The sequence below is a fragment of the Hemitrygon akajei genome, chromosome 5, assembly GCF_048418815.1.
Source record: "Hemitrygon akajei chromosome 5, sHemAka1.3, whole genome shotgun sequence".
NCBI lineage: Eukaryota > Metazoa > Chordata > Chondrichthyes > Myliobatiformes > Dasyatidae > Hemitrygon > Hemitrygon akajei.
Genome location: NC_133128.1, coordinates 44,067,565 through 44,081,503, shown reverse-complemented (window position 1 = coordinate 44,081,503; position 13,939 = coordinate 44,067,565). Strand labels below are relative to the sequence as shown.

The 13,939-nt window shown below is 36.5% G+C and overlaps 1 protein-coding gene across 4 annotated transcripts in view; it reads left to right on the top strand.

Moving 5' to 3' along the window:
- spag17 (sperm associated antigen 17) overlaps nucleotides 1–13,939 on the top strand; it is a 319,678-nt gene that overhangs the window by 278,355 nt on the left and 27,384 nt on the right. For all 4 annotated transcript variants that reach the window (XM_073045385.1, XM_073045386.1, XM_073045384.1 and 1 more), the window contains one exon: nucleotides 8,181–8,306. In XM_073045385.1, the coding sequence (XP_072901486.1) occupies nucleotides 8,181–8,306 (126 nt within the window). The remainder of the gene's footprint in view (nucleotides 1–8,180; nucleotides 8,307–13,939) is intronic.

Below are 13,939 nucleotides of genomic sequence, written 5' to 3'. Positions count from 1 at the left end.
GTAACTAATTAGATGCTTTTATATACATTTTTGTCTTATATCTTTAATGCTTAAATATTAAGGTTTTTTTTAAAAAAAACTTTTTTCCAAGATGTCGTTTCTTCTCCCCATAAGACCTTAGTGCTTGGATACGTCACATCCGTTTGGACGTGTCTGAATAAGACTGAAGACCTTCTTTTAAAATATTAATATAATGTTATCCACTTTTGGGTTTTAATGATTTAGTATTTTTCTTTTTTTAATCTTTTTATATATATAATACTAATTTCATAGTTTAATCCTTGTTATACTAACCCTTTTTTTTGAATATGGGTGGTTTGTGTCTGTTTTTTTTTTACTTTTTCATTTGAGTTGCCGTCTTGAGACATATATAACAACCACAGCACGGAAACAGGCCATCTCGGCACTCCTAGTCCATGCCGAACTCTTAATCTCACCTAGTCCCACCTACCCGCACTCAGCCCATAACCCTCCACTCCTTTCCTGTCCATATACCTATCCAATTTTACCTTAAATGACACAACTGAACTGGCCTCTACTACTTCTACAGGAAGCTCATTCCACACAGCTATCACTCTCTGAGTAAAGAAATACCCCCTCGTGTTTCCCTTAAACTTTTGCCCCCTAACTCTCAAATCATGTCCTCTCATTTGAGTCTCCCCTACTCTCAAAGGAAACAGCCTATTCACGTCAACTCTATCTATCCCTCTCAACATTTTAAATACCTCGATCAAATCCCCCCTCAACCTTCTACGCTCCAATGAATAGAGACCTAACTTGTTCAACCTTTCTCTGTAACTTAAGTGCTGAAACCCAGGTAACATCCTAGTAAATTGTCTCTGCACTCTCTCTAATTTATTGATATCTTTCCTATAATTCGGTGACCAGAACTGTACACAATATTCCAAATTTGGCCTTACCAATGCCTTGTACAATTTTAACATTACATCCCAACTTCTGTACTCAATGCTCTGATTTATAAAGGCCAGCGTTCCAAAAGCCTTCTTCACCACCCTATCTACATGAGACTCCACCTTCAGGGAACTATGCACTGTTATTCCTAGATCTCTCTGTTCCACTGCATTCCTCAATGCCCTACCATTTACCCTGTATGTTCTATTTGGATTATTCCTGCCAAAATGTAGAACCTCACACTTCTCAGCATTAAACTCCATCTGCCAACGTTCAGCCCATTCTTTTAACCGGCATAAATCTCCCTGCAAGCTTTGAAAACCCACCTCATTATCCACAACACTTCCTACCTTAGTATCATCGACATACTTACTAATCCAATTTACCACCCCATCATCCAGATCATTTATGTATATTACAAACAACATTGGGCCCAAAACAGATCCCTGAGGCACCCCGCTAGTCACCGGCCTCCATCCTGATAAACAATTATCCACCACTACTCTCTGGCATCTCCCATCTAGCCACTGTTGAATCCATTTTATTACTCCAGCATTAATACCTAACGACTGAACCTTCTTAACTAACCTTCCATGTGGAACTTTGTCAAAGGCCTTGCTGAAGTCCATATAGACTACATCCACTGCCTTACCCTCGTCAACATTCCTCGTAACTTCTTCAAAAAATTCAATAAGGTTTGTCAAACATGACCTTCCACGCACAAATCCATGCTGGCTACTCCTAATCAGATCCTGTCTATCCAGATAATTATAAATACTATCTCTAAGAATACTTTCCATTAATTTACCCACCACTGATGTCAAACTGACAGGTCTATAATTGCTAGGCTTACTTCTAGAACCCTTTTTAAACAATGGAACCACATGAGCAATACGCCAATCCTCCGGCACAATCCCTGTTTCTAATGGCATCTGAAAGATCTCCATCAGAGCTCCTGCTATCTCTACACAAACTTCCCTCAAGGTCCTGGGGAATATCCTGTCAGGACCTGGAGATTTATCCACTTTTAAATTTCTTAAAAGTGCCAGTACTTCCACCTCTTTAATTGTCATAGGTTCCATAACTTCCTTACTTGATTCCCACACCTTACACAATTCAATATCCTTCTCCTTAGTGAATACCGAAGAGAAGAAATCGTTCAAAATCTCTCCCATCTCCCTCAGCTCCACACATAGCTGAGCACCCTGATTCTCTAAGGGACCAATTTTATCCCTCACTATCCTCTTGCTTTTAATATAACTGTAGAAACCTTTCGGATTTACTTCCACCTTATTTGCCAAACCAAACTCGTATCTTCTTTTTGCTTTTCTAATCTCTTTCTTAAGATTCCTTTTACATTCTTTATATTCCTCGAGCAATTCCTTTACTCCATGCTGCCTATATCTATTGTAGACATCCCTCTTTTTCCGAACCAAGTTTCTAATATCCCTTGAAAACCATGGCGCTTTCAAACCTTTAACCTTTCCTTTCAGCCTGTCAGGAATGGGGGTAAAATTAGTATTAGTTTGCCTGCTTGTCTCTTTCTGGCTTTTTTCTGGGGGTGGGGGGAGGGAGATTATTTTTTGCTTTCACTTTTTGTTTAGTTTTCACTTCATGGGCTGACTCGAAACTACCAAAATGGCTGGAGTGTCATAACTTCTGGTTCCTCTTTGAACTTGCTCTCCTCTTCCAGATTCATGAGTTTGTCTTCTTTTTAACCTTGTGCTTTAACTACGATAAATATTGGCAATATAGATGATTATTAACTTTGTTTCTTGGAATACTAACAGTTTAAATCATCCGATCAAACGGAAAAAAATATTTAAAGTATTCCACAGAATGAATGCTAATATTATCTTTGTACAAGAGACTCAAGTGAGGAAGGAGGATAGTCAATGTTTTTTTCGGTTTTGGAAAGACCAACAGTATCATTCAAATTTCCAAGCCAAAGTAAGAGGCGTTTCTATTTTTATAGATTCCTCAACTTCTTTTATACACTATGAAACAATTTCGGACCCACAAGGTAGATTTTTGCTTCTCACTGGTTTACTTTTTAATCAAAAAGTTGTTTTCGTTAACAGTTATGCTCCAAATACTGACAGTCCTGAATTTTTTAAGTGTTTATTTACATCCTTCCCTAATTTAAATGAGTACATGTTGATAATGGGTGGGGATTTTAACTGTTGTCCAAATCCCTTGATGGATAGATCTAAGTCCACTCAGGTTCTTCCGAATAAATCGGCCTCTCTTATTAACTCCTTTATGGTTGATTCTGGAATTTCTGAAATTTGGCAATTCTTACACCCCGACAAAGAATTTTCATACTTTTCTCATGTTTATCATAATTACTCAAGAATTGACTATTTCTTTATTGATCATTGTTTACTTACAGATGTTATTAATTGTAAATATGATTCCATTACCATCTCTGATCATGCACCTTTGAAGCTATCTATTAAGACAGTGGATTCATCCTCAAATGCCAAATCTTGTCGGTTCAACTCTACTTCAGGACTCAGACTTTCTCAACTTTATTAAACAACAAATTAACCATATAACAATTACAGCACAGAAACAGGCCATCTCGGCCCTTCTAGTCCATGCTGAACGCTTACTCTACCCTAATCCCACTGACCCACACTCAGCCCATAACCCTCCATTCCTTTCCTGTCTATATACCTATCCAATTTTGCTTTAAATGACAATACCGAACCTGCCTCTACCACTTCTACTGGAAGCTCATTCCACACAGCTACCACTCTCTGAGTAAAGAAAATTCCCCCTCATGTTACCTTTAAACTTTTGCCCCCTAAGTCTCAACTCATGTCCTCTTGTTTGAATCTCCCCTACTCTCAATGGCAAAAGCCTATCCACGTCAACTCTATCTATCCCCCTCATAATTTTAAACACCTCTATCAAGTCCCCCCTTAACCTTCTACGCTCCAAAGAATAAAAACCTAACTTGTTCAATCTTTCCCTGTAACTTGATTTGTTTTTTTCAACAAACTCTACAGAAGAGATTTCTAGTGGAATATTATGGGACACTTTTAAAGCATTTATTCATGGACAAATTATTTCGTACTCTGCTGGAGTCAGGAAACGCATTAACACTGAAATACTTACATTGGTTGATAAAATTAAAGAAATTGATAAGACTTACTCTGTGACCCCTAGTAAAGAACTTTATAAAAAGAGAGTTGAACTTCAAATTGAGCACAGTTTGTTATTATCCTCCTCGATTGAAAATCAGTTAATTAAATCCAGAACTTAGTTTTATGTACACGGAGATAAATCTGGTAAATTATTGGCTAATCAATTGAAAACTGCTTCGGTTAAACGGCAAATCATTAAGATTCGTAAACAAGATGGCACTTTGACGATTGATCATAAAGAGATAAATAAAGCCTTTCAAGATTTTTATAACTCTTTATATCAATCAGAACTTGTTGAGGATTCTTCTATAATGGATGAATTTTTAGGAAAATTGAATATTTTGAAATTAACAGCGGAAGATTGTGTATTTCTAGATGCACCTATTACGGAAATCGAAATAAAAGAGGCTATTTTTTCAATGAATTCAGATAAAGCCCCTGATCTGGACGGTTATACTGCGGAATTTTTTAAATCCTTTTCTTCTATACTCTCTCCTTGGCTTTGTAAAATTTTAAAAGATGTGTTAACTGTAGGTAAACTACCACAATCTTTTTATGACGCCTTCATTTCTTTAATTCTTAAAAAAGATAAAGACCCTATAGAATGTGCATCCTATCGGCCTATATCCTTGCTGAATACAGATTCCAAGATTTTTACCAAAACTTTGGCCACTAGATTAGAAAATATATTACCTCAAATTATCTCTGAAGACCAGACTGGATTTATTAAAAATCATTATTCATCCTTTAACATTAGAAAATTAATTAATATAATTTATACTCCTTCATCTAAAATACCAGAATGTGTCATTTCCTTAGATGCTAAAAAACCGTTTGATAGAGTTGAATGGCCATATTTATTTAATACGCTGCAGAATTTTAATTTTAGCCTGAAATTTATATCATGGATTAAATTAATATATTATAAACCTTTGGCTTCGGTTCTTATCAATAATCAGAGATCTTTTCTTCAGTTGTCCCATGGTACGAGGCAAGGCTGCCCTTTAAGTCTCTATTATTTGACATTGCTTTGGAACCTTTAGCCATTGCCATTCGTGACTCACCTAATATTTTTGGTATTACCCATAGGGAAGGGACTTATAAGTTATCATTATATGCTGATGATTTGTTACTATACATATCTGACCCCAAGAGATCTATTCCTGTTATTTTATCCTTGCTTGCTCACTTTAGTAGCTTTTCTGGCTACAAACTGAATTTTAATAAGAGTGAATTATCTCCATTAAATATGCAAGTTTCAATCTATAAACACTTACCATTTAAAGTTGTTACAGATAATTTTACTTATTTGGGTATTAAAATTACCAAGAAATATAAGGATTTATTTAAAGTTAACTTTTTACCTTTAATTGACCAAATCAAGCAACTTATTACCAGATGGTCCCCATTATCTTTGTCATTGGTTGGTCGAATTAATGCTATTAAGATGATAGTTTTACCCAAATTTTTATATCTATTTCAAGCATTACCAATTTTTATTCCTAAATCTTTTTTTGACATTATTGACTCCAAAATATCCTCGTATGTGTGGCAGAATAAAAATCCTAGATTAAGTAAAAAATATTTACAAAAGCCTAAGAAGGAAGGTGGTTTGGTTTTGCCAAACCTAAGATTTTACTACTGGGCAGTTAACATTCGATATTTAATATTTTGGATACAAGAATAAGTCAGAGTACCTTGCCCACAATGGGTAAATTTGGAGTGTAAATCTGTACAAGACCTTTCATTGCTTTTTATTTTAGGATCTTCACTTCCTTTTTCTTTATCTAAATTGAATAAACAAATAACTAATCCTATAATTAAACATACATTACGAGGATGGTTTCAATTTCATAAATTCTTTGGCTTGAATAAGTTTATCTTAACAAGCCCTATTATATCTAACTTTTTTTTCCAGCCCTCTTTTATGGACCAAGCCTTTGTGTTATGGAAAACAAAAGGTATAACATGTTTTCGTGATCTATTTTTAGATAACAGCTTTATGTCCTTTGAACAGCTGTCCAATAAATATAATTTGCCTAAAACTCATTTTTTTAGATACTTGCAAGTTAGAAATTTCTTGAATAATATGTTACAGTCTTTTCCGAAATTATGTCCAATGGATATGACGGAAAAAATTCTAGCTCTGAATCCTTGCCAGAAGGGTTTAGTAGCCATCATTTATAATATGATCATGAAAATACAGCCAGGGGTATCAGAAAAAATTAAGAAGGAATGGGAAAGAGAACTTCACTGTCTTATACCCACAGAGCAGTGGGAGAAAATTTTACAATTAGTTAATTCTTCTTCCATTTGTGCTAAATATGCCCTATTACAATGTAAGGTTGTACATAGGGCTCATATGTCCAAGGACAAACTTGCTCGATTTTATTCTCATGTTAATCCAACCTGTGACAGATGTCATTTTGAAGTCGCTTCATTGACCCACATGTTTTGGTCTTGTCCCTGTTTGCAAAATTATTGGAAAGATATTTTCGGTACTATTTCAACAGTTCTGAATATCAAATTGCAACCGCATCCTATTACCGCAATTTTCGGTTTACCAATGGTGGATAATAGTTGTTTATCCCCCTCAGCCCAGCGGATGAATGCATTTGTCACATTAATGGCTAGAAGATCTATCCTATTGAACTGGAAAGAAATTAATCCTCCAACTACATTTCAGTGGTTTTCTCAAACTATTTCTTGTTTGAGTTTAGAAAAAATTAGAAGTGTTGTCTTAGACCCTTCAGTTGAATTTGAAGAAACTTGGAGACCATTTATTCAACATTTTCATATGAGCTAAACTGACTTTTCCTAAACCTTATTCTTATCATCTGTAATTACTTGGATAGAGATGCGGAGTTATTTACGCTACTGTGTATATTTGATATAATGCAATGGCCATGTTGGCTAGGTTATTTTTTTCTTTGTTTTTTTTCGGGGGGGTTCCTATTTTTTCCATTTTCTGTAACCACTATGAGTTTGGGAGGTTATTATATATGGATTATCAACTATTTGTATTTATACCTTAACTTATTAATTATGTACTCTCAAGCTCTGTGTACTCAATGTTTCATTTATGTTTGTTTAAATCAATAAAAAGATTTAAAAAGAATGTGAGTGCCCTGCAGTCATTCCATGGATTCTGTGGGTACTACCAGAGATTTGTGAAGGACTACTCCAGAGTAAGCTACCCTTTAAATCAGCTTCTGTGTGGTTATGCACCTTGAGGAAGAAAGGGAGGAGAACGAAAGGAGAAGAAGGCACGGTTTACCTTAGCCCTTCGGAGCGTTTTGGGACAAAATGGGATGCAAAATATGAAGAGGCCTGTCAGCTGCCGAAAGTGTTGCTGACTAAAGCACCTCAACCAGCCTTTGTGAACCCTCTTTTGCCATATGTATTGCGTACAGAAGCCAGCCATGAGGGGTTAGGCGGTGTTCTATGTCAGGACCGAGGTAAAGCATTAAGACCTGTTGCTTTCATCAGCCCAGGTTTGTCACCATCCAAACAAAACTATCCCATAACAGAATTGTGACAAAACAGAATTGCAAGGAGTGCTTCATGAGGCAGAGGTTTCCAAGAAGGGAATCTTCTACCTGTGGTTGTTGATGAGAACTCTGCACCATGAATAAAGCAATACGCCCAACTACTACAGAAATGAGCTCTAACATTTATGTGCACATTTAGGCTGATTTAACTGTAATGGACCCTTGTATTTTTATTTTTATTTCTCTGTTAACTGTTTCATAAAGTTGAAAATTGGTATATATACTTTCCTTATAAATTTATTCTGGTGTATGATCTGTCATTTCTGGGCTTCCAATAACTGTGGGCAGTATTTATACAGCATTTGCTCAAATCAAAGTTCCTTTAATTGGAACATCCTGACATTCCTGTTTGGTTGAACCCTAAATCATACTGATCCTAGACAAGTATTGCTTATGAAAGGTGGCCTTCTCACCACTGGGTCATGCAGCTGTTAGCACAGTGAGCTAACGTGCTAAGTTGATGGATGAACCCCAGTAAGAGGTTTACATTCATCTGCAGAGTTATTGATGAGTAAGTAAACAACCAAATTTCTTTGATAATTATCATTAATTTTCTCTTCTTCAGAAGTCAATAAAAAATCAACGCACTCAAGTTCTGCTCAACAAACGGAGACAGACACATGTAGCATCAAAAGATCTGGTGGCCCAACACAGAAGGAAGTGTTCCCTCAATGTCAGTATTCCAATCCAGGTAAAATATTTTTAAATTTATTTGGACACCACCATATTATTGACAGGACCTAGTATTCTCCTAGAAAGATGAAAACTCATCTATTTAACTGGATAGCTATAACTTTGACATACATGACTATGCAACACATTTTAAGAGATTAAAAGAAGTACTGGATCGTGCAGAGTAATGATATTAAAACTGCCAGTGTTGGTTATTACTCTGGGAAATTGACATAAGCTTGCAATCCTTCCACCATAGGCTACCATGTGAACCACACACTAAACTCAAACAGGAACTCCCAAAGCTGTGATCTTTACCATCAGCAAGCAAATACAACAGCACCACAAGTGGATTCCCCTACAGCTACACACTGCTTTGATTTGGAAATATATCACTAGTCCTGGCCTTGCAAATGAGGCTCGGATCCCAAAATATACAAATATATTAAATAATTTGTGATTTCTATGGAAATATATGAATGTAGGAATTGTCATCAGCAGTTTACTCTAAGACTACATGCCACACACCAAACTAGACTCTGTGTGGAATTCAGCGAGGAAATAGATTGTCCAAATATTTATAAACTCACCAGATCCAAAAAGGTGAAAGCTATCTTTTGTTGATATTCTTGGAAATGAATGGTTGTGAGAAACTCATAAAATAAGAATATGGTTATTTTAGAATACTCGAGATAGAATATTAGAACAGAAAAAATCTTAAATTTTCACAAGAGTTTTAATTGTCCCTAATAGCTGGCTGGTTTGGATTTTTGAAAGTCATTTCTTTAGGTTTTTAAAGCAAACACATTATCTAAAGCATGCATATTATTTTGAAGACAGTAGCTTTATAATAAAATCATAGAGCATAATCACATAGCATAGAAATGGGTCCTTCAGCCCAAATGGTCCATCCCAATCAATTTTACAAGGCCCTGTATGATTTGTTCTGAACAATTCTATGATTCTATAACTTATCCATATTATATTGACTTCCTTAAGGTTGTTATAGCCAGGTGTGGTAATGGGGACAAGCTCCCGCTACCTATTAAATGATTCCAAAGGCATGCATCTCAAATAGCCTCTGACAACCAAGTCCATCTCCTGGCCACCACATGTGGCTTAGCTGCTAAGCCTGGTGGAACTGTTTCTACTGACAGGAGAAGGGGCAAGCGTGGGTTACTGGTGTCTTAAAACCAGTAACTTTGTGCAGATGGAGCTTGTTGGCAGCTCATCTAGGAAAAGGAAGACTCTGATCTCAAACCTCTGCTGCCTTGCAGCTATACCCACTCCTGGGGGAAGCTTCAGGAGTAAACCCCAGGGAAAACTCCAGAGCTGGAGTCCCTAAGGCAGTACTAAATTGAGTTCAATGTTGACTGGCAGCTTCTGTGACACTTCAGGTACCAAAATGTATTGGTCTCTGCCATTCGTTTGAGTTCATCAGATGCGTGGTGGGGGGGATGGAGGGCTTGCTACATGGGTAACAGCTTGCTCTCCATATCATACTGCCCTGTCTTGCGTATCTAGGCAACTAGGACGCAATTTCCACTGTCAAATCTAACCAACGGAGGTCCTCACCTCATATATTAGATAGATAGATAGATAGATACTTTATTCATCCCCATGGGGAAATTCAACATTTTTTCCAATGTCCCATACACTTGTTGTAGCAAAAACTCATTACATACAATACTTAACTCAGTAATAATATGATATGCATCTAAATCACTAACTCAAAAAGCATTAATAATAGCTTTAAAAAAAGTTCTTAAGTCCTGGCAGTTGAATTGTAAAGCCTAATGGCATTGGGGAGTATTGACCTCTTCATCCTGTCTGAGGAGCATTGCATCGACAGTAACCTGTCGCTGAAACTGCTTCTCTGTCTCTGGATGGTGCTATGTAGAGGATGTTCAGGGTTTTCCATAATTGACCGTAGCCTACTCAGCGCCCTTCGCTCAGCTACCGATGTTAAACTCTCCAGTACTTTGCCCACGACAGAGCCCGCCTTCCTTATCAGCTTATTAAGACGTGAGGCGTCCTTCTTCTTAATGCTTCCTCCCCAACACGCCACCACAAAGAAGAGGGCGCTCTCAACAACTGACCTATAGAACATCTTCAGCATCTCACTGCAGACATTGAATGACGCCAACCTTCTAAGGAAGTACAGTCGACTCTGTGCCTTCCTGCACAAGGCATCTGCACTTATCATCATTTTGTTTTCATCACTACTTATATTTCCACCAAGTTGCATATGATCCCTGAGGGGTCCGAATAAGGCAGTAGTGAGATTTGTTTACTTCTATACCCATGAGAATCAGCTGATACTGACTGCATAACAGGTATAAGCCTACACTGAGTCCCAGAAGACATTTTTTCTTTATTTATTTTTCTTTTACTAGATCTGCCACTTTAGCCTCTTTTATTCTATTCTAGAAATGATACTGTATTTAAGAGGTTGTTTATACCACCAGAATAGCTTTATTATTTTGCCTATTTTTATTATTTACATTTTTGTTTGTTGAAACCTTAATTCTATTGAGATGGGACTCCATGGACCTGAATGAACATTTATAATAGGCAATACTGGCATACAGTTCAGTGGCTACTTTGACTTTATTTTTATGCTAAATGGGTTGAGTACATAATGTTCTAAGATTAATAAGGTGCATGGTTGATGGACACCACTAGTTGCCTATGGAGTTAGGTTTGCATAGTTTAGCTGCTCCTCCAAAGAGTCATTCAGCACAAGCTCTACAGTTCTTTATTTTGAGTAAGGGAGGGAGAATTCAAGAGTTCAAATGTCTATATGTGTAAATGTATATGTGTTTTAATTTTTCTATATGTATGTCATGCATCCAACACAGCAGTAATATTTCTTACTCCTTTTCCTGGTATAATTGACATGTACTATATATGGAACAGACGAGCACTCAGTATATCTTTAATGTAAAAATCACGAGCTGGAATGTTAGGGGACGCAAGAAGTTAACCAAACTGAAACAGGTTATGAATGGGATCAAACAGCTTAAGTCCAAAATAATTTTTCTTCAAGAAACCCATCTGATAGTTTTAGATATTAAACTGGTACAGAATAGATGGCCGGATTAAGTAATATATGCAACATACAACAACTATGCTAGAGGTGTACTTATTCATAGAACAATACCATTTCAAATTATGAAAACAATCCAAGACTCAGCCAGAAGGTATGTTATTGTGCAAGGTAATATCCTCTCTTTCACATTAAACCTAGTCGTATATATGGCCCAAATGAGGACAATCCTAAATTTTTTGAAGATTTCTTCGTTACTTTGTCCACTTTATGAGGCTTTTATATTATTGGAAGAGACTTTAATTGCACTTTAAACCCAGCAATGGATCGCTGTACAGGCTGTGATACCTATAAGGCACAAACTAGAAAATTACTAAAACAATACATTGTGGATATAAATCTGGTTAAAGTATGGAGAGAACAAAGCCCTGGCAAAATAAAATACTCTTGCCATTCAAGTATATGTAAATCTTGTTCTCGTATTAATTATTTTCTTGGCTCAAGAGAGCTCTTATCAAAGATTAAAAGTTGCTGGTATGATAGCACAGTAATAAGCAACCATGCTGCTATTTCATTAGATGTTCATATAGAGAAATTTATTCACAGTCCCCCTTCCTGGTGATTTCAGGTGAGATGGCTATAAAACCCAGACTTGTTAAATCTGTGGGAACTAAAATAGATAGTTATTTTGAGTTAAATACAGATCAAACTAGTGCTAGCATGAGATGGGAGGCGTTCAAGGCATATATTAGAGGAGAAATCATCAGTTATACAAGCTCCAAGTCCAAACAACGAAAGATAGAGATGGAAACTTTGGAAAAACAAATTAAATATTTAGAGATAGAACAAAATGAAAGGGATGATCCAACAAAACAAAGAGATCTGCTACTTTTGAGAGCCAAGTGTCATAAATTATCTGCTGATAAAGCTGCAAAAAGTTTAATGTGGCTGAAGCAGTCTTATTACAATCAAGGAGAAAAAGCTGGGAAAGCATGAATTTAAAAAATACAGTCTGATAGAGCAATTAACAGTATAATAACCTCTTCAGGAAGCCTAACAGTAGAAATTAATAACAGTTTTAGAGATTTTTATGAGCATTTATATAGATCAGAATGCCCCCAAGCCTCAGAAGAATGGGACATATTTCTTGATCAGTTTCTATTCCAGACAGTGACAGAAGATTCAGAAAATGAGAGGTTTAACAATTGAAGAGTTATCACAGGCTATCCAAAATATTAACAGTGGTGAAACATCAGGGCCTAATGACTTAGCAAATGAATTCTATAGAACATTTGAAGAAAATTTACTAGTCCCACTCTTAAATATGTATGACGAATCTTATCGGAATGGAACTGTCCCACCTTCTTTAAGGCTGGCAATGATGACGCTGATCTTGAAGCCAGGCAAACCTCCTACAGAATGTTGCTCATTTAGACCAATAAGTCTAATTGGATTGGACACAAAAATACTTTGTAAAGCCTTAGCAAGAAGATTGGATCCTTATATCCCACATCTAGTTCATAATGATCAGAATGGTTTTGTGCAAAAACACCAAGGATTCCATAATATTAGAAGAGTTCTTAACATGATTCACATAAAATTTGACGCTAAAGATACAGCAGTATTATCACTGGATGCTTGGCAGGCCTTCGATAGAATAGAATGGCCATATTTATTTAATGTATTGCCTAGATTTGGATTTGGAAAGAACTTCCTTAAATAGATTCGGATTTTATATACAAACCCAACAGCCAGTGTCTTAACAAATAGTATTGTTTCTAAACCAGTTATCTTGGAGTGATCTACTCGCCAGGGATGCCCTTTGTCACCGATGTTGTTTATACTGGCCATAGAACCCCTGGCTATGACAATAAGAACACAGACAGGCCTGGCGGGCATCCAGCTAGGAGAACAGGAACATAGAATAACCTTATATGCTGACGACTTGATTCTTTTTATCAAATTTATCCATCAGTATTCCAAACTTAATGCAACAGATTGAATTGTTTGGGCAGATCTCTGGTTATAACATTAACAACTCAAAATCATCAATACTATTTTTGAACACAGAAGAAAGACTGAAACCATTTATAAATGCAAAGGAAGGATTTACCTACCTTGGTGTCAAAATTACCCCCGAAATTAAAACGATCATCCCAACTAGTGGACGAAGTGAAAGAAATGTTGGATCGATGGATAACAATGCCCATATTATGATTGGCCATATAAACATGATCAAAATGAATATATCACCAACATTTCTATACCTTTTTCAATAACTTCCTCTCCCACTACCAAAATCATTTTTTGATAAGCGTAGTAGTATTTTTAGTAAATTCATTTGGAATAATAAGAAATCTAGACTGAGAATTAGGCTGTTATACCTGCCTTATGAAAGGGGAGGGCTACAGCTCCCGAACCTGAAATGGTATTATTGGTCTGCTCAGTTACGTTCTGCAATGTTTTATTTCTCAATGGAGGCCCTTCTAGCCTGGGTGAGTATTGAACAGGCATCAGTACCAAACCTCCCATTAAAGCTCTATCTAAACTCTGCAGACCCAAGAAATCTGGAAAGAACAACCGAGAACCCTTTCCTCAAAAAT